Raw genomic sequence first — 20,142 nt, 5'->3', positions numbered from 1 at the left:
TCTTTCTCATTGAGCTGCATTTAAAAAAGGACGCTTTCTCCTCCCTCCACCCTTTAGCCCCCCATCTCTTCAAATATTCTGGTGATCGGTACTTGACCTCCCCATTTTTGTACTGCGAGCAATTGCTGGCAAGAGACACTGAGCAGTGCCTGCAGATGGATTGTTCTGAGCCGGAAATAAGATTCTGATTCTGAAAAGTGGAGTCTCTTTCAGGTTTTAGCAGGATGCTGTAGCAACTGAAGCAGAAAGGCATGTCGGTAATGTTTAACAACTCAAATTCTACCTGTGAAAATGGACTCAAAATGGCGTCTTGGGCCAGAGATGACAGGCTCCGCTGTTGGCTTCTACACAAGCACCTGTAGCAGGTAACACTGAATGACTCTGAAATGGGTGTGGTGAGTGTGCTGCCCGCCCTGCGCTGTGTCCTGTGTCTCTACAGTGGGCATGAAGAGGGCTGCGCTTGGAGCTTGGCTTTGTGTGTTCAACCTTTGTACCTTACAGGCTGAGCACATATGTCAGCACTGCAGCCGCCCTTCCCAAAGGTCTCTGATCGACCTTGACTGGGTGTTGGTTTGGACTGCCGTTTGCAGAAACGAACTCTGAGTCATTGATAATTGCCACCCTCTCTTCTGTTAAGGCTTGGTTTGCCAGTGAGCAAAGTCTTCCCTGCCGACTGCTGTTGGCATGAGTGCCCCTTTCATTAGTGTTGTTTTCTAGTCCTTCCATCTTTCCTCATTTCCCATTGATTTCCTTCTGTTTCTTGCTCTCTGAGTTTCTCTCTGTTCCAAAGGGCTGATTGCAGTAGAACTGGTCATTTCCCCTGGGCTGGGGGGTTAGCACTCTCACTCACAGGTCCCGAGTTTGATTCCTTAGTGGTGTACCTTCTGTGTGGAGTTTGCATGTTCTCCTTAATCTGCGTGGGTATTCTCCAGGTGTTCTGGTTTCATCCCTCCTTCCAAAGACCTGCTGGCTAGGGAAATTATTATCCCTGTATTGTCTGTGTCCTATCCTGAGTGTAGTCCCGCTCTGCACTTTGTGCTCCTGGGATAGGCTTCAGGTTTCCCTGACATTTTCCAGAATTAAGCAGAATTCTGATATAGTATGGATGGGTGATCTTTCTTCTGCCCTGTTGGTGTATGGCTGGCCGCTACATCAACTTCGCTTGGTCTCCTGCACTGCCAGTTGGAAAATGTCTGGTTGTCTCCTGATCTGTAGATTCTAGCAGTAGTATTTCCAAATATATACAGTATTCATAAGTATGATTATTGCTTTGGCAATCCAGAGCCAGAAATGGCACACATGAATCTGGAATGTTAAGGGTAAAAAAACTGTGAGGTTGTTCAGAAATGCAGACAGCTATGTAAAGACATTTAAAGAAGTACAGTACCTCCTGTTTTTCTGTTTTTGCACTTCATTAGCATTCCCTGGTTCCTTGCTGAGGTTCAGACAGCTGCTGTATTTATTTCAGCATATGTTGTCAAGGATTCTTAAAGGAGTTCCTAAACGAGTCTCTCCCCAAAGTCTTCACTGAGTTTCATTTAACTTTGCAGCCTCTTGCTTATCTTGAATTGTTCTGGTAGCTGTTCTGCAAACTGCAGTGCTTTTGTAGAGCAAGTCCTCTCCGTGTGGTGGCCTGTGTAACAACAGCCCAGCATTAAACAGCTGTGCATGAGCAGACCTTGGGAACCAGCTGGAGAGTGGATTCTGCAAAGCACTGCCATTTTAAAATGTGCTGAGGAATGTAGAATTGTCATAACGCTTCCACAGATATTGGCCATCTTCATGATGCCTTCATGACCGTCTGGATCAGGGTGCATGAGACCAGGTTGCTGTTTAGTTGCCTTGTTGGGATCTGCTCCACGTTGTGCCCAGTGTTACAGTGTTCACTTGATCCAGGCCAATACAGACAGAGCTCCCCCCCTCCTGTCTGGTTCCTGAAGCTGGGCTTCCCTACATCAATCCCCCATGAGCTGTTTTTCTCTTGCCTCAGTTCTGCACTCATCAGAGCTCTTAATTCCTTAGGCCATTCTCTATGGCTTGGTCCTTGGCTTCAGAAATGAGTTTGGTTTGTAGGTGTTGAAACATGTAGCTGAGCCTTATAAAATCTCTCAGGCTGCAACGTATTTCTCCTGTATAGCTCAATGACTGCTTGCAGGCAACATATATTATTAAAGATGAAAAGATGTAGGAAAGAATTGGTCTGTATGAAACTCTCCTACAGTGTGCATTCCTAGTTGAATGTATGCCCATTTGTTGGAATTCCCTCTAGCAGGGGGCACAAGTGTTCAGATTTGGTAGTTCCTGTTCATTCGTAGGTCACACTTACATGGTCAGTTTTAAAATGCTTGCAACACGTTTGTGCCTAACGCGGTTTTTCCCTGTGTGAATCGGGAGTGATCAGCTCTCCTCCTGAAAGGGTGTTGAGGTTCCTTTGTCCAGAGTGAGTTGCTTACCTGAAAGTCAAATGGTGGACCTATTGAGAAATCATCCGAACGTTTGGCTTTGCACGAGTGTCCGGTTAGTTTTCAAGTTTATGCTCCATGCAAATTTTTAACCTCGGACAAGTATACAAGTGCAGCTGTCTCGGGAGCTGCAGTGAAGGGTGTCCCTACACTCTGAGGCTGGTAGGCTGCCTGGGGTCACCCCCATCTTCATTGACTCTTGTTTGCCAGCAGTGTGCCCTCCAGGATCTCTTGCAAACCCTACTGGACGGTGGCCCACTCGCAGCCCGAGACGTGCAGGGAAAAGAAAAAAGGGAAATTTACTCAATACCGTAGAAGATGAGTTTGTTTAAATTAACAGAAATCTGCAGGGGACCCCGAGCCAGAAACCCCCGGGCGACGGGGACTTGAGTCCAGCTGCCGGTGGGCACCCATTTCCGTCTCCCCATGAGCGCAGACCAGACAAGTACTGTCTCCAACTCTGACAGCAGGACTGTGCATGAGAGAGAGAGTGATTGAGGTTCACCTTGTACACACTACTGCTGCACCCTGGGATGTGCAATTTCCTCGTCGTGTGCTGTTAGCTAGAGATGAGTGAGTCAGCTCGGCTGACGGTAGCGGTCGTCTTCAATTCCACGTTCATGAGGGCTGAATTCAGAGTATTCTCTCACTCACAGTGCCTGAATTCAAAATTCGGAGAGGTTCAGATTGCTGCTCAGTTATGCACTAATGTACCACTCCATCTTGCACTCATTTCCTTCACTTTCTTCCCCTCACTCGTACGACCCCAAGGTTATGGAGGCGTCAAGGACATCGGGCTTATTTCGCTTAGTTTGCTTGCTTAGGAGAGAAAGCTCTGATGATCACTGAGCTTCCGCTGTATTTCGCTGTTGATTCTGAAGGCCTTTGGGCTGACTGGTGGTACCTTTGAGGGTTTTGAATACTTGACCAGCTCTTGTCTGTTCAAAGCTAAAAAGATACAGGTACTGAATCCCGTCAGTGCAGTTCAGAAGAGAAACCAGACGCATTGCTACCTCAGTGTACTTGTGCCAAAACCACAGCGTATATTTTGTAATGTGGTTTTGTTAAACATACAATATTCTAAGTTTAGCATCTAACTAGTGTGATAGTTCAGGTGGGTAGCTATGTCAGCATGCGTAGGCTGCAAAGCAACAAGTAATAGGTTTATTCCATGCTGAAAAGAGAAGAAAGAAAAACCAACATTGTTTGCTTGTTCCCTAACTTGAGTGATGTACATTTTTACCATCCGAATAATTAACTTCCAGACTTTTATATCCTAATATCTGCATTTTTGTGCTTAATTGTTTGAAAGATGACAATGCACCAACAGAAATATCTTTGTAATAACTCTTAACCCTCATTGTCCTTATTTTAGACTTACCTGTATGTAACACTGTGCACTTGTCTACATTTAAATGTCATCTGCTATGTGTTTTCCTAGACTTTGTCAGTCTCTTTTAGGTATTTCCCCTGCAGCTTCTGCAGTGTTTGCTAATCCTCCTATTGTGGAATCTTCTTCAGAATTCTTTAGGTGATTAAGTGTACCAGAATCAAGCTCATTGATAGAAATTAGGAAGAGCAGAATTCCTAATACAGATCCCTGCGGTACTCCACTAATGACATCATCCCAACATTGTGAGTGACTTTGATGTGAGTCAAAGAAATATAACAACTTTCACTCATCTAGACAAAACAAACTGGGGCTGTATACAGTATCAGGGGTGGTTACTCCAGTCCTCACGGTCAGTCACTACTATCTCCCCATCTCGTGCCTTGTCACTCTCCCTCCACCTCTCCTCTGTTCACTCCTCCCTCGCTCTCCATCTATCCCTTCAGCCTCGCTCTGCCTCTTTCCCTCCTCCCCTGGGCTCGCTCTGTTCCACCCCCGTCATAAACTCCAGGCTGTGGCGTATCATTAATCTCCGCTGTGAAAGGTTGTGTCAGGCAGGGCTCTGTGCTGTAATTTGAACTCTGCATCTTAACTGCAGGGCTTTTTTAAAATATTTTTTTATTTATTTCTCCCTCGTTCCCTCTCTCTCTCTCATTCTCATACAACCTGTTCATTAACCGGCACTGTCATATATTTTATGATGTCTTTGTTTTCCAGAGCGGTGGTTGAAAATGTCAAACGTGTTCAGATTTATTCTCCAAGCAGCCAGCCTCCTGGGGGGGAATTAATGCCCAAACCTTGATGCTTCATATTGACCACAGCCTTAATACACCCCCCCCCCCCCACCCCCCACTCACTTCCTGTTATCTTCAGTCATTTGTCAGTCTTGCCCACCTTTTGCAAATAAAAGAACAGCTCTCCCGGATTCTAAAAACATTTTTTTATTCATCTATGGCTATAATCATAACACCAGTTAGAGGGTGGACTGTAATTAAGAGTATTAAACGAGCAACTGCAGTTTTGAGGCCTGTTGCGCAGGGATCACTGGTTCTGCTCAGGAATGTGTCGAAGGTGGGTGCGATTCCTCTGTGGGCTTGGTGACCAGGTGGAGTGGGAGCGAAGTCGGCCTGGGTAATCGCGCTCTCCTGAGTGCCTTTCTTGCAGCTCCCGGAGAACCTCTACACCCCACAGGCTGAACGCAGCCATTTCCACAAAGAAATCAGGGTGTGATCTTCAACAGCACGGCGTGGGTCTTTCGAACTAGACTCCCACTGTCTTTGCACCTCTTTTCAACCTCCTGTTCTCCTTTTTAAGTGCGTTTTTCTGGATGTTCTACAGTATTCTGCTTCCTCTGGTGTGTGTTTCTCCATTGATTGTGAAGTCCTTTGGCTTGATGTTGTTCGTGCCTTAAGACAAAGATTCAGTGCTCTTTACTTGTCTGTGCGTCCCTTTACACCTGGAAATGTATCTGGTCAATTTTTCTCTGGACTGGTTCAAGGGCAGCAGCGTCTTTTTTTTTTTGCTGGACTGTTTTGACAGGAGCAGAAGATTCAACAGTACTGAATCTCACTTTTTACTGGAAGGGTTATGGTGTGCAGGCTGCAGGCTGTGGTTTTCAGGGGTCGCTGCTGGAATAAAGGTTTATTCGCAGCTTTTCTTGGTCTTAGTGCTGCTCTGGAGGTTGTAGAGTGTATCACGTTTGTGAATCTCAGATTGGTGGGAATGAAAGATCTACAGCTTGCACTCCCAGTGTTTGTGTCCAGGGATTCCAAACTGGGATGTTTACATGTTCTCCCCCTATTTGTGTGTCTGTACAGTAAATGCTTTGCGATGGACTGATGTCCCATCCAGGGTGTATTGTTCGATGTGGACCATAGCAGAAGCAATACTAGATAATTTCACAGCCAGAGTCTAGTTTCAGTGGAATAAAAAAAAATCCTTTTCAGCTCAGTTGTCTTGTAATTCAGCTCCAGCTCCCCAACGGCCCTGTATTGGACACAGCGATTAGAAAATGGGTGGATGGGTGATGGCTGACAATTTGGAGGTGCATGTTGGATATTGGGTGGCACAGTGGTTAGCATGGGTTCAGTTCTGGACCTGGGATGCTGTCTGTGTGGAGTTTGTATGTCCTCCCTGTGTTCGCAGGGGTCTCATCCAGAAGCTTCAGTTTCCTCCCACAGTCCCAAGACGTGCTGGTAGGTTAATTGGCGCTGGTGCGAGATGAGAGGTGTAGAAACGCAGGAGGGCAGGTGATGTTTGTATTGATCAGTGATTTAACAAAGCGTAGCTCTTTTTTATGCCCCCTTATGACTAACGGGAATTTGAGAGAGCAGTGCGACTCTTTGGGGGGCCTCTCCGTCTGGCCTCGCTGGGGTGGCGTTGGGCAGGAGTGGGGGTAGAACAATCTCCATTACCTCCACGGATTTTACTGCACTGCTGCTTGGGCTTTTCTTTTTTTTATCTTTTGCATGGAATAATTGTGTTCAAATCATTGTATCGACCTAACAATACTTAATAGGTTTGTGATGATAAGGATTAAAACTGCTCAACCTGAAACAAACGTGATGAGATTCTTAATTAAAGAGACGGGGAGAGGGAGATGGCGAGAGCCAGCTCCTCTGCAGCTCCGACTGTCATTTCCATGGATTCGCACTGCGATTTCCCAGTCTGGTGGCCCCCCGAGTGGCGTCTCGCCCCCATCTTCGAGGGAGACGCTGGAGAAGGAGTGATCGTTTAAGCACGTCTCTCGTATGTCTTTTGTGTTGCTATAGCTGAAACCCCCAGACTTACAATCTGTTTTTCCAGCATTTACGGATGTGGGATGGGAAAAATATTTTAGAGGCGATTTAATTTCTGTACATTGTGTCATCTTGGGCGTAGTGGAAGTATCGTATTGCTGATTCGCTACCTGTATCTCAGTGCAGTTTGTGCTCATGCATGGTCCCTGAACCTTAAGGTGCTGTTTCAGTGCTGTGTAACTGTACTGTATACTGAAAACACTGCGCAAGCCTTCCTTGTAGTTCCCAGCTTGGAGAAAATAGCCAGCGTGAGGCTGGACAGTCGGGCTACCGGGGCCTGATCAGAGAGACCACATTAGGGCCATGTGTAAGAAAAGAACTTGGCTGAGAAGCACTTGCAATGAATTAAGATGTATCTCCAGTAACTGTATATCCACGATAAAAGGGACTGTGTGTTTTTTGGCTACTGAAAGTCATTTATTAAACTATACGCGTAGGAAATATTTCCTGATTGGGGGGAAGACAGACAGTGGCTAGATCTCCTGGCTCCTTGGAAAAAATAGCTTGGAGGAAAATGGAGCACGGCAGTTTTTTATAGGTGGCTAAAATGTCTTTTGGAACACCCCCATATAGTGTATGATGTCTGTACAGTATATATTTTGAGGGAGATTTACCACAAAATGCAAAAAAGCTCGTTCACACCTTCAGGCCTGCGATTGAGTGACGTAAAATGCCGACCCTGCAGAGTTGAATTAACATCTCCTTTAATCCCGAGATGAAACAAAATAAAACCCAACAATCTGGAAAGCAGCTCTCCAAGAGGCAGGTAATTGAGTAATTCCAAACCGTTAAATATTGAGCTGCAAAACGTGGTAAAAATAAAGATTCTAATAAACGGGGCTAAAACAGGGCACTGTTAGCACCCCGTATTCATTCTAAAACTGGACTTCTTGAATAGACGTATGTTTACTTGTTAATGTAATGCAGTATCTTAAATAGTAGCATGATAGCACAGAACCCAAAGGTTTTGTAGTAATCTTGCTGCTGGTTCATTCACTTGCAGACTAAAAGACTTGTTTTTGCGGATGGACAGCAAAAATTAGGTGATTTGCGTGTATAACGCGGAGGTGAATATTATTCCCTGCTTGGGACTATCCCTTTCAGAAGACAAAAAGTACTGGTCACTTATGAGTTCTACCCTGTAGGCCCAGCATTGCTCAAGAAGGTTTCATTATAATGTGTTTGGATCCACAGCAAACACTAATCTATATAAAGAATACAGTGTGCTTAAATACTCACAAACCTCTGTCCCATTGCTGAGCACTGTCCTGCTCAGATTGACAGCGTCTCTCTCTGGGCCCTGGGCACTGTCCTGTGTGGACTGGTGTGTCCTGAGCACTGCCCTGCAGTCCCTTCTGCAGGAGAAGTGGTGCTTATGTCGCACTGGCTATGTGTTATGGCAAGAAATGAAAACGATCCTCCACAAATGACTTTTAGATGTGATGTGCCATCTTGTTGAGAGGACAGGAAGGAAGGAAGAAGGTTGGAGTAACACTAAAAAGATCAGGAAGGAAGGAAAACCAGGAGCAGCCTGGGCTGAGGGAAGGGAGTGCGCAGGGAGAGGAGGCGAAAGGGTGCGGGTCGCTTTGATTAATAGCGAAGGCGCGTTTGGAATTTCTCCTGTCATGTTCTAATACCTTAATGCACAGTCATTATTCAGGCTGGCTGCGGCCAGCGTGCTCCGGCACTGCGGAGAGGTCATCGCTCACACAGATTGAAATGCTTTAGTGCGGCGCGCTGCTATTCTCTCTCCATCACATTAATGTGAGGCTGATCAGACGGCAGGGAAATTAAATAAACAGGCCGGTGGGAGGGGGGAGGGGTGCAGTGTAAACAGCATGGGGAGGGAGGGGTGTGTTGTTAGGGTGAGCGAAGTTAATTCACATACAGGTCAACAGCAAATAGGCACGGGTAATAGGATTTGAGTCCAAAACCCTTCTGTAAAGAAGTACCCAGACCCAGCTCAGGGGAGCAATGCAAGACTAGCCTGTTAGACCCAGCTGTGTTTGTGTGGGCTCCACTTTGTGCTCGGTGTTTGCTGTGCCGGCGTATCACCTGCGCCTCAAAAGCTGGCAAATTCACACGGGCGGAACGCGACACAAACGCGTCCGTAGTTAACGAGTTTTTTTTCCCCCCCCTCTGCAATTACCAGTGCCACGCGACTGGAAATAATGTTAATGAAATGTTTCTGTGCCGCGCGTTTGTTTTGTTGTGTGAGGTGGTTTGCCGGATTGCGTGGTCTTTGAACCGAACCGAGATTTCCTCCGGATAAAAGAAATGACTACATCCAGTAATAATGCACACGGGGAGAATTGTCTGTGTGTGTGCAGCGCTACTGCTGCCTCCACATCAACGTTGACCACACCGCTTTAGATTAAAGAGCCCACAGGACTTGAATTCAGTAGTTTATAATGGGTTGCTCGCTCTCCATTTGTCCAGGAACTGCTGCATTACAGCAGAACAGGTTTATTGCTCTTTTTTCATTCTGCAATTAGCTATTTCCTTTATCGAGGTATGTAAGGGACAGGACAGTACTGTACATCTTCAGAAACTGCCTTTCTTTACCCAACTTGCACTCAAGATTGTCGCCCAGCATGCTTGAACGAGTTTGTGGGGGGGGGAAGGTAGTGGAGCAGAGATTTTGTTGTGAATTTGTAAAGACAAAGTTGCAGAGAGTCTGAGGCTGGCAGTGCTCTGCCTGTTTGGCTCCTCGCTTCTTGATGTGAGGAGACTGGAGCCGTGTTGGACTGGCTAAAAGGCTGTGATCGTCGCTCACCAAACAGGTCACAAAAGGCACTTTTCCAAAAAATGTAGCGATTGATACAGAAAATGTGAATGAAGATGAAGAGATTCCCTTCCTGTCTTTAGCTCTTGCCAGTGACGAGGAGATAACAGCTTTTTCCTCAGGGGTACGCTATGTAATACTTGGCAGAGCTTACTGTAAGTGGTGATGCATTTGAATATACTTTTGGACTTGCTAGTGACCACTGAGAATCAACACAAAAGTACACAAGCCCATGCTGGCCAGTTCAGAATGCTGTGTTTTTAAAGAGGACGGGTTTGGGATGGGTTTAAATTTTACCGCTCGCTGGAACGGTGTTTATTGTGCCAAAACGAGAAATTGGAGGTCCACTGGTAATGGAGTTATCTGCCTATGGTGTCACTTCGCTGTTGCGGTGATCAGTGAACGAATAGCCGCAGGGCCGCTACCCTGTCCCTACGGCTGCTGTTGTACAGCTGCACTTCTTTCTGGGCTGTCGTTCACTGCCTGAACGCTTGTCATTATAACCCAGCTCCAGAGACCGGAGGGTGCCAATAATGCGTAGCAGGAGATTGCGCAGGGTTCAAGTCCCTGAGGAGTCACCCTTGGCAGACTTAATTGGGAATGTCGGCTCACAAAAGAGGGTCTAGAGAAAATTGAACCCCCCCCCCTTCCTCACCCTTCTGTTCCTTGCCTGATCATTTCGCACCTCTGGTCCTGAGGTGGAGAGATGGGAGAGGTCCTGATAAACTCTTCCTGTGCGAGCTTCGGGCCCTGATGAAACGGAAGCCTCAATCAGGCATTCTTGATCGTTTTCAAATTGAAATTGGAACAAGGCAGCGGACGGTGGCCGCCTCTTCATCCATGTGTGGTCGAGGGCGAGTCCAGGCCCCAGGGACTGTTCCAGATCTGGCCAGCTGGTGGACATGGATATCCAACATGGTGGCACTCAGACTGTAGCCGCGTTTCACTCCCCTTCTCTGGGTGGAAACACCTCATTCTGCCATTTGATAGTATTGGCACTGCACTTGCCTGTGTGAAACACCCACACCCTGCCTTCCCTGCCATCTCAATGTAGATGCCTGGGTATCGGGTCAAATTGAAAAGCTTATAGACGTCCACACATCAAGCACAAAAGTTTGTTTTTTGCTGGCCATGGTGATTAAATGGGATTGCAGGATTTAGATGTGATCTGCAGTGTCTCGGTCTAGCTGAGGTCTGGGCTTTCCTGCAGGAAGGGCAGAATGTAGTTCAGGTTTCTACACAGCCACTTGTCCAGGCTGTTCGCTCATGTTCCTTTTTAATTATTGCTGTCCAATTTCTCACCTCCTTTATTCTCTTCTCCCTTCTCGGTCTGTCTCAACCTCACTCTCCTTTCTCTTATACTGCTCTGCTTGTGCTCAAGTGGATCTTTCAATCCCCACCATACTCAAATAGAACCCCCACTGTTTTTTCTCCCTTTTGCATTTTCATCCTCCTCCCGTCTTCCTGTTTCTCTTGCCTCTCCCTCTTCCTCTGCCACATCTCTGCTCTCCAAACCCTTCTTTCCTCTCTCCATCCCCCAGCCTCCTCCTGCAGAAGGACTACAGTTTCCTGAGGGACATCAACTTATGGCACCCCTTTGTCACCATCGGGATCTACTCCTCCACCCTCTCTGCCGCCATGAGCAACCTCATCGGGGCGTCGCGCATCCTGTACGCCCTGGCCCGGGACGACCTCTTTGGTGAGCCCACCACTCTCCTCTCCTGTAGCGTTGGTGCAGAGGGCAAGAGCCGAGGCGAGCCCGTGAGAGAAGGTTGGAGTGGTAATGCTTGCAGCTGGCAAGTCAGTTTGCAAAGCTGTAGGGGAGAAAAAGCACTGTAGTTTTGCAAGTCCTTTTATTGCTCTGCAGTAGATCCGGCTTGACCCATTGACTTTGCAGAAATCGGAGTCTACAAGGATCTGTACTCTGTGCAAACAGACGGACGGTGTTTCACTGTTCTAATCATTTCAGGATGAGTAAGAAAAAGGTTTTTTTTAATGACCTATTTTATGCTACTTGTGCAAGCAACATTTCTGACCAACTTTAAAAATGTCCAATATGTAAAGAAATTGGTTTCAGAAAGGCTGCATTTGAAGGGACACGAAACTCGCTTGTAGCTGGAAAATCATTGATAACTCATTTCAGTCTGCTTCTGAAACTCAAGTCAAGCATCATGATTTGATTTAAGAACATTGATGATAAGAAATGGTACAGGTAAGAGGCAGCTATTTGGTCCATCTTTCTTGTTTTGGTAACTACTTTCAAATAAACTTTTTTTCATTAATGCCAATTATGAAACACTCAGAAATGTGTGGTCATTTCTAAGAGCTTAAGAACGTTTACAAATAAGAGGAGGCCATTCGTTCCCTCGAGCTCATTTGAAATATTAATTCTTGCAGTTTCCATGTGCGTCATTTGCATGTACTAATTAATTTGTGCTAATTGTGTCCTAGGGGGTAATTGCATTTTAAGCATGCGTGTTAAGAGCTGCACTTGGACACTGTTAATTCAAGAGACGTCGGCTGACGTCACTGCTGGAGCCACGCGAGAGTTTTACCTGAGCTCTCCGTCTTTGATGGCGCGGGGTGTATCAGGAGTGCCAGTGTGTGTGTGTTCAGTGCTTGTCTTAAGACCCCAGACCCCCAACCAATCACAGTGTGAAGACCCCCCCAAAACCATTCCTCTCACGGGTTCAGTTGCTTGTTTTTAACTGTAAACCGTCTGTTTGGTTGGCTTTGTCAGGATTTTGAACTTGGGAATGAAATCCCAAGATGCATGTGGAAAATCACTTTGCCCTCTGTTAAAAAGGTTTGAGCCTTTCTGATGGGGAGTTAGCATTGTTGTGTAGAAGAGTCGTGACCCTGGACTCTATTTAAAGCACTAGAATTTCATTTACTCCTGCCTTTTAAAGGGTTGTGCCCCGTGTATAAAAAACAGTGTCTAACCAGGCGATTGATTTTGCTCCGAGCCGGACGCGAGTAATGGAATTAAAAGTCAGTGCTGTCAGAGGTGAGCAGGCTGCTCTTCGGCAGTGGAGCTGGGGGCAGGGAGGTCAGGCTCAGCTGGCCCCCCATGGTGCTCCTGCCAGGCTTGGGCAGGGGTGGGGCTATCTCTGCGGACCTGCCGGGCACACGCGGGGTGACCTTGGCAGCGCTCGCTACCTGCTGGCTGATGGATCGTCCAGGCTGCCCTCTGCCATCCCTCCCTGCCTGACTTGCTCTCACGCTGACTTGGTTATTTAAAGCTTGTGTTTCAGGCACCATATGTCTCTGCCCCGGATGCTGTACAATCCATTTTTTCAACTTTTTCTTTTTTTTTTCCCCGTTTCTGTCTCTTCTGTGTTTCTTCCTCGCTCTCTTGCCCTCCAGGGCGGGTGTTATCCCCGGCGAAGAGGACCTCTCGCAGTGGCAATCCCTGGGTGGCCGTGCTGATCTCCTGGTTTCTGGTTCAGGTGAGATCTCGCTGTCATTGGAAACCTCCCTCTGCATTTCAAACCTCCCATCATTGAAAAAGGGGATATTCGATGTATAAATCGGATACCTCAAGCTCTTGGGCTCTGGGTACAGTTCTGGACTGGAGCACCTCCTGTGTGGAGTCTACATGTTCTCCCTGTGTTCGTGTGGGTTTCTCCATCGTCCAAAAAATGGCACGGTGATGGATAGTGGCATATAAATGGTATGCACATTAATTTTTCAAAAGCTATTAAAATGTGTTTTATGTTTATAATCTTTCCCACAACAATAGAGTTCCCATCGGTATTATAAAAAAATAATTTCCCTACTGGCTCAGCAATCAAAGGATGGTTATGAATCACATCTTGGGGCTGTATTACTGTTTAGGTTACTGTAGCTGAGATTTTTCAAGGGGTGGCACGCCGTTTCCTGCCAGGGTTGTGTAGGATTAAGGCTAACCAGGGTTTCTGCGACTTTAAAGTGTCCCTTGTGGTTGGCATGACTTTGCAGTCACAAGTTTTCAGTGTTACCAGTAAGAGAAAGTCCTCACTTTTACTGTGGGGTTGTGACAAGAGCAGGCTAGGCCTGTTACAAACGGACTCTGCCGGTTACTTTCCAACAGGGGGCCATATTATTAATGCAGCATAATAGTGCTGTTACAGTCATAGAGTGAAGTTACAGGGAAGTCCTCCTTTTTATTACAGCAAAAGTGCAGTGGAGACCGTTCATGTTAAATCAGGGGTGTACAGTAAACGTACTACTGAAAGTTAAGGTGCCGCAGGGGACTGTGGTAAAAGTAAGAAGGGAGATGTAATCATTAGGCTTCAGAAATTAACTGCAAACCACAGACAGAGATCAATAGACCAAATGAAAGATCATACTTTTATGTTTTCAAGGAGCTGATAATAATATATAATATATAATATATAATATATAATATATAATACTGGCTCATAATCTCCAAACCTGAGCATGAGACTGTTTAACTGAGAAGAGGATGAATCCTGACCACAGAGAGACAGGCTATACCCAGAGTGGCTGTTGGAAAAGTGGCAGCAGAATTAACCTGTGAGAGAGCAGCTGTCTCCTTAATTTACAAAGCCGTCTTCCTTTGTAATTCGTCCCTCCGGTCTTTTGAAATGTCTGCTCACTGTGGATGGAGGGAGGGGAATGAGGGGACATGAGTCCGTCGAAGGGAATTGTTGGCAGGCAGCCCGTTGATGGGAGTTGTCTGGAGATTGTTTTGCCCATTAAGACGATGCACAAGCAGACGCAGGCCACTCTAGTTTTCCGACATGCAGTAAAGAGGAACAAGCACAGAAATGCTGAGATCAGGTCATGTTCACCTGGAGGTGTCCAGTGGTCCACTGGGTCATAAAACAAATGACTGGGCAACTAAATACACAGCAGTCAACTGATAATCTTTCACATTACAAACTCTGGAGCTGTGCATTGCTGGTGATTATGAAGACCTTGTGACGTGATTTTCTCTAGTGTGATGCTCTGCACTGCTGGTGACTACGAAGGCACATAGAGTAGGCACTAAAAGATAAAGTACTTCCTGCAGTCCTGGGGCTGGCAGATAGCTGCTTCTGTCAAACTTAGGGACAAGACTCAAGGAGATCAAGAAGAGATCAGGAAATCAGTTGTGCTCCATGGAGAGTCATACTGACTAATGTGCCATTAGTATAGTTTTTTTTGTGTCATTTTCTAACTTACAGTGATTATTAGCAATTGGGAACAAGAAAGAAAATGTCCTTATTTAACTTTTATGTAATATTGATTAACGACCAGAATCTTGCAGCACAATGTTCATTTCAAAGACAAGCATGGAAGAAAAAATTTCCAGAAAACTATATATGATAATCTTATCCACAGAGGAGATATAATTAGGAAAGTACAGCAGGCATGTCTGAAGAGCCATGGTTGAGATGTGTCGATCAATTTTAAACTGAGCTTCACTGGTACATTTAAGCTAAACTTCAGGTTTGGCACACAGGTCTAGCGTGGAGATGTGGCGCTGGCGTGATGTTTCTCCTGGCGAGGTGCGAGTCTCTCTCGTGGCTCGTGCCCTGGCATCAGCGCGGTGTTGTCTGTCCAGCTGGTAGCGTGGCGCTGGGGTGGCACCGCTGATCGTTTGTCTTTGCAGCTGCAGGAGCCCCAATGACGGGAATCAACACGCTTAAAACAACATCTGGCCGCGTTTGATTAACGGTCGTGCCGTGTCCACTAATTTGTTATTGTCAGGGCTTCAGCCCTGGAATAACGATCCAGGGTCTGTGATCGACAGGCAGCTCTGCTAATGAACACGGCAGAACGGCTGTTCCTGCGTGTCAGCAGGGGTAATTAACACTAATTACAGCACCTCTCCAGCTCTCCCTCTTTATCTCTCACTCCGATTTGTTTTTTGGTCACCAGTTCCTCTCTCCCTCTCTCACATTGTACCTGTCAGTGTCTCCCATTCTCCCACCTCTCCATCTCCAGCGCTCCACGACAACCACTACTGAAGCCTTTCATACAAAGTCTAAAGTCAGCTTTAAGAAAGCCCTCTGAAGAACAACAGTGTTTAAAAAAAACAAGATCGGTGAGGAACCAGAGAGTAATTTACTTCCCTTGAAACTACCAGTAACTGTATATTACTTGCTTGAGCTACTATAGAGAGCAATTTGTTCCTTCCATTTAAGTCCAAATTTGAATCTGGGGTCAATCTTAACTTTTTCAGATGTACAAACATATATACTGCAAGAAAGCACCTGCTACCGCTATAAAAATTAACATTAATCTTGCAGATACTAGGAATATTCCTGAATTGTAGCCCCACCCAGCAACAGTTCACTTTTTTTTGTCCTCTGTCCTGGTTTTAAACTGTGAAAACTCTTAAATGTAGGCTTGTCCCTTAGTGTTCATATACTCTGGCAAATGTAAGGTACATCATTGCGACCTCATAGAGGCACTGGCACTAAGGTGACCCCTCTGTCCTGTTGTGACCAGGATGTTCCCCCTTTTAATTCTCCTCCTAAAAATCCAGACTCTATTAGCGCAAGTGGGCACTGCTCTCATTTTGTCCTGCCAACTGATGATTAGTCGCTGTCCCTGCAATGATTTAAAAAAATGTACATTAAAACAAAACTAATTACATTTATACTAAATCAATGAAAATTTCTTTTTCCCTAGATGACTTGCCTCAATGCATCATGGCCATCTGGCTCCATAATTACAGGGACATTTGGACAGCACAGCATTTCAAATGTTGCCCTTGTACTGAAAGAAATTAAAATGTAAATATGGGGTTCCGCCTTGGCTAAATTGATGCTGTGGATGTCCATTTAGCAAGAAGAAATAAGTGATGCTCGTCATTATTAATGCTGTTCGTTATTCCTACCACTGATCTGCGTGAAGGCACTGGTGATCGTGGGGTACTGCTATGTAGGAGAGTCCCCAAAAATTAATACTACTTTATACATCATGAAATAGTAGGAAATGCAAAGCATCTTTTAAAACGGGGGGTAAGGAAAGGTTATTCCATGCTGAAAGGTACAATTCACAATGTTTCCTAGATGCACATCTGTCAGAGAAGAAAAATGAGTTATAAAATTATTTGCTAAACAACCAAACTCGTACAGTATGGTCAGGCTCCACTGCGTAATAAGCAGCACTACTCTTTATAAGTGTAAAGCTGACCTGACACCCCTGTATCTTTCAGATTAAGGCCAACTTTAAATTCTTCTCTTGTCACAAAGGTCTTTGCAGGGGCAGAACACTGTAAGCTGTTCTCCCTCACACGAGCCTTAATTCACAGAGGCAGTCTTGTGGGAGAGGGGAAAAGATAAATGCTCAATCGTATCGCATCTTTGCAACAGATTGCTGGAAGACAAGCACACTTTCCGAAAAATACCATTGTTTAAGAAACAAGATAGGTAAAAAAAACGGGCGAGCAATTTTCTTCTCTTGAATCTACCAGTAACTAGGATACTGACATGCGAGACTATATATGTAAATTTCAGTTTCTTCTGATTAAAGCGCTTAAATCTGTGTGTTGTAAATTTAAAAAAAATCTTAATATAATCCAAGAACTTAACTGATACTGACATAAAAATAAACATACTGTAAAGCCTGCAGATACTAGGGCCTGTGCTTGAATTATGTTTGAGAGCAAAGTAAACTAAACTAAGCACTGAAAACATTTCTTGGTATTGTTTTCAGCATAGGGAATTGTGGTTTCCCTAAGAGCCAAGGGTCTGTAAAAGTGTGTTCTGCATCATTTCACATTACAGCTCTTTAAGTAGCATAACCCTTATTCCTTTTCTTTATGGAACTTTTTAACCTTCTTGAAGGTACCCATTTGAAGTGCTGAGGGTCAGAATCCACTGGCTCGGATCTCGGCATTGTCATTAGCCTACCGTATTTGCGACATTCCACAGCCGGTCAGGCTGAATTTGTGTGGTCAGTGGTTTTTAGGAGGTCCCGTAACTGGCTTGGAGCTCATGGGCCCTGCTTGTGCTTGTGGCAAGTGCCAATGATCTTCCTCGACTGCTGTTGCTGTGCTGCAGGTACTGAGAAGCTCAGATCTCCTGGCTCTACAAGTTTTGAGGTTTTCCCCCTCACTTGGATGTGGATCATACAGTAGCACAAATTTGTTGATTCTCTAGAAAAATAAATGGATTTTTAATTTCAACGACCCTTGTCTTTGATGTCCACCGGATTTGTAGCTTGGACTTAAGCAGGAGTCGTTCTTAACCTAAGCAGGATTTAGAAATGTGGTCATGCCATTCGGCTCATCTAGCTTGTAAGTTTGCTAGGAGCTCAGTTATCTAAGGATCTCTTCCAGCTGTTTCTTGAAAGAAGCCAAGGAACTCGGCTTCAACAACATGGCTTGATAGCTTGTTCAGAATCCCATAGCCCTTTGTGTAAAGAAGTGCTTCCTGTTCTAAATTTTAAATAGGGTCTCCACAGTGGAGACAGGGATGCTGTTGACTCTTTATAACAAAAAAGGTTCACATAGTGACAATGATTTTCTGCCCTCAGTATTGTATCTGTGGGAACATTTTGCAATACACATTTTTTTTCCCCCCACATTAGAACCCTGTAGCGATGTGCCCTTATTTTAGAAATGAAACAAGAGTTAAACGAAAACTGTCTGATTTCCATACAGTACATTGTCAGCTTTTCACCACATGACCCTGCCGGAGACTTAATCAAATTCAGGTAAATTGTTACTCCAATTACTAACTTTGTTCTCCTTGATTCAGGTAATTGGAGTGGCCTTTTGGAACGCAGCTTTAATTAAAATTCGTCAGCTTTCACAATAATTAAATATTTACACACCTACACCACAGCAATCAGCCATCCCTGCAGGTCTCCTTCAGACAAGGGCTGAGTGGTTCCCTGCTTAGCGATGCTTGTTCTCCTGCCTCTTCCCCGTTATTCACCTTGACCTGTCGCTGTTCTCCCCTGGGGCTGCTGAAAATCGATATGTTTTAATCATTCGCTCTGTGGCCGTAATATTAGGAACCTGAAATATTTCAAGGCCTTGCCATCACCATTATCGCTACTTGTATGATAAAGCTGGGCCTGCTCAGTGCCAGGATGGAAACCAGGTTCCTGTTGCCAGCAGGGGGTGCTGTTCACTCTTAGTCCAGTGCCCCAGTGTGGTGATCAGATGAGCTTGATGTGCCAAATGGCCCCCTCACGTTTTTAAGTTTTGTTCCAGCATTAAACCTAGATCCTAACTAATTGGTCATTGAAAATCCCAATGCACTTTTTGACAGAGCAAGGGGGTTAACAATTAATAAAGTAATTATATATATCTAGCTATTGTCGAAGCTAAATTCTACACTGGGCTTGTACAGTACAGTCCGGTTTCCATTAAATTTCTCCTTTTCTCCACAGATATTCACTTCTGTACCTGAACTGCAGAAACAGTTGGGTTTTCAGGTGTTGAATGTCTGTGTTACCAACGATGGCGCTGCTTTTCAGTGGTGGATGAAGCAGGTTCCATATATATATGCGTGTGTGAAGCACTTGGGAATGTATATAAATTCAAGGAAGTATTAGTCAGTATTAGGAAGTATTAGTTGTGAGGAGTGACAAAAATTTGTGGTTTCCAGTCTCATTTAGTTGTCATGCTTCCCGTCTCCCTGCTTCTGTTAAAGTACTGTGTTATTAGCCAAAGCAAGCAGCGCACTTACAGTTGCTCGGACCAGGAGAAACATTTTGCTTTGGTTTCTGCAAGGATGAAATGTCATCTTTGTCAGAGGGGCTGGGTATCCATTTGTGGTGCGCAGAGCTTGTCGCCCCACTGCAGGACACAAAATACCTGCCTGCGTTTTTCACCTGGCTCCAGGTCTGTCAGTCTCCCTCCCTTCTTCATACTGTGGATGTGCTCCCGTTACCAATGCCTTTAATGGTTAAATGAACAATTAAAAACAAAATCCTCTGTGTGGGGAAAAAAAAAAACTGAGATGAATGTCCTCATCATCTGTGAAGCCTAATGGTCGATTTGGAGACAAATGAGCTTTGAAGATGAGCGGTTTGCGTCATGTGTGTTTAGAGTGAAAATATCTGCTAGATGACTCATTAGTAGTATCAGGGTTAGTGTTCTCCAGAAATTGCTGTTTTTTCCCCAGATATATACTTTGTTTTCAAAATTACAAACCTGTTCCCCAAATTGTATTTTATTACTGTAATAAAAACATAGCAGTAATAAAGACTGAAAACATAAAAGTATTACCATTTTTAACTGTTTGCAGCATAGCCTATAGTCCAGACAGGGTCAGTACAGAGTGTGGAACAAGCTACCCAGTCATGTTGTTGAAGCCAGTATCATGGCTTTCTTCTGAATATCTGAGATTCTCAGATCAGTGCCATAGCCTCCAGCAATCAAACTCGTTCCGTGGGCCAAGTGACCTCCTTTCGTTCGCCATGTTTCTTCTGCTCTGTCATACTGTGGTCATTGAATTGTTTCCTATAGATTGTACAGACATGCAGTAGCAAAAGCAGAGTGTTATCTCCCTGTTGAGTCAAATGTTGAAACTTTCCAAAAAAACTCCTGTTATGGATAAAAAGCTGTAATAGTGTTTGTAGATGGGGTAGGAATTAAACCCCAAACTATTAATTAAAAATATCATAATATATAATTTGAATTTGGTTGTATCCTGGCAAATGTAGTGATTTAGGCTGTTCACACAACATTTAGAGCTTTTTTTTCCCCACATAAGAGAGGATTTTTCTAGTTATTCAGAACTATTGGTGTTGAAG

General features: G+C 44.9%; 1 protein-coding gene across 1 annotated transcript in view; it reads left to right on the top strand.

The window, feature by feature from the left end:
- Positions 1-20,142, top strand: part of LOC148836618 (solute carrier family 12 member 9) — a 61,392-nt gene that overhangs the window by 21,979 nt on the left and 19,271 nt on the right. Inside the window, exons 7-8 of the mRNA XM_088914743.1 lie at positions 10,977-11,134; positions 12,802-12,884. Coding sequence (XP_088770869.1) covers positions 10,977-11,134; positions 12,802-12,884 — 241 coding nt within the window. The remainder of the gene's footprint in view (positions 1-10,976; positions 11,135-12,801; positions 12,885-20,142) is intronic.

Source organism: Atractosteus spatula, chromosome 4 (genome assembly GCF_055471065.1).
Source record: "Atractosteus spatula isolate fAtrSpa1 chromosome 4, fAtrSpa1.hap1, whole genome shotgun sequence".
In the NCBI taxonomy this organism is placed as follows: domain Eukaryota; kingdom Metazoa; phylum Chordata; class Actinopteri; order Semionotiformes; family Lepisosteidae; genus Atractosteus; species Atractosteus spatula.
This window is presented reverse-complemented; position numbering and strand designations above follow the sequence as displayed.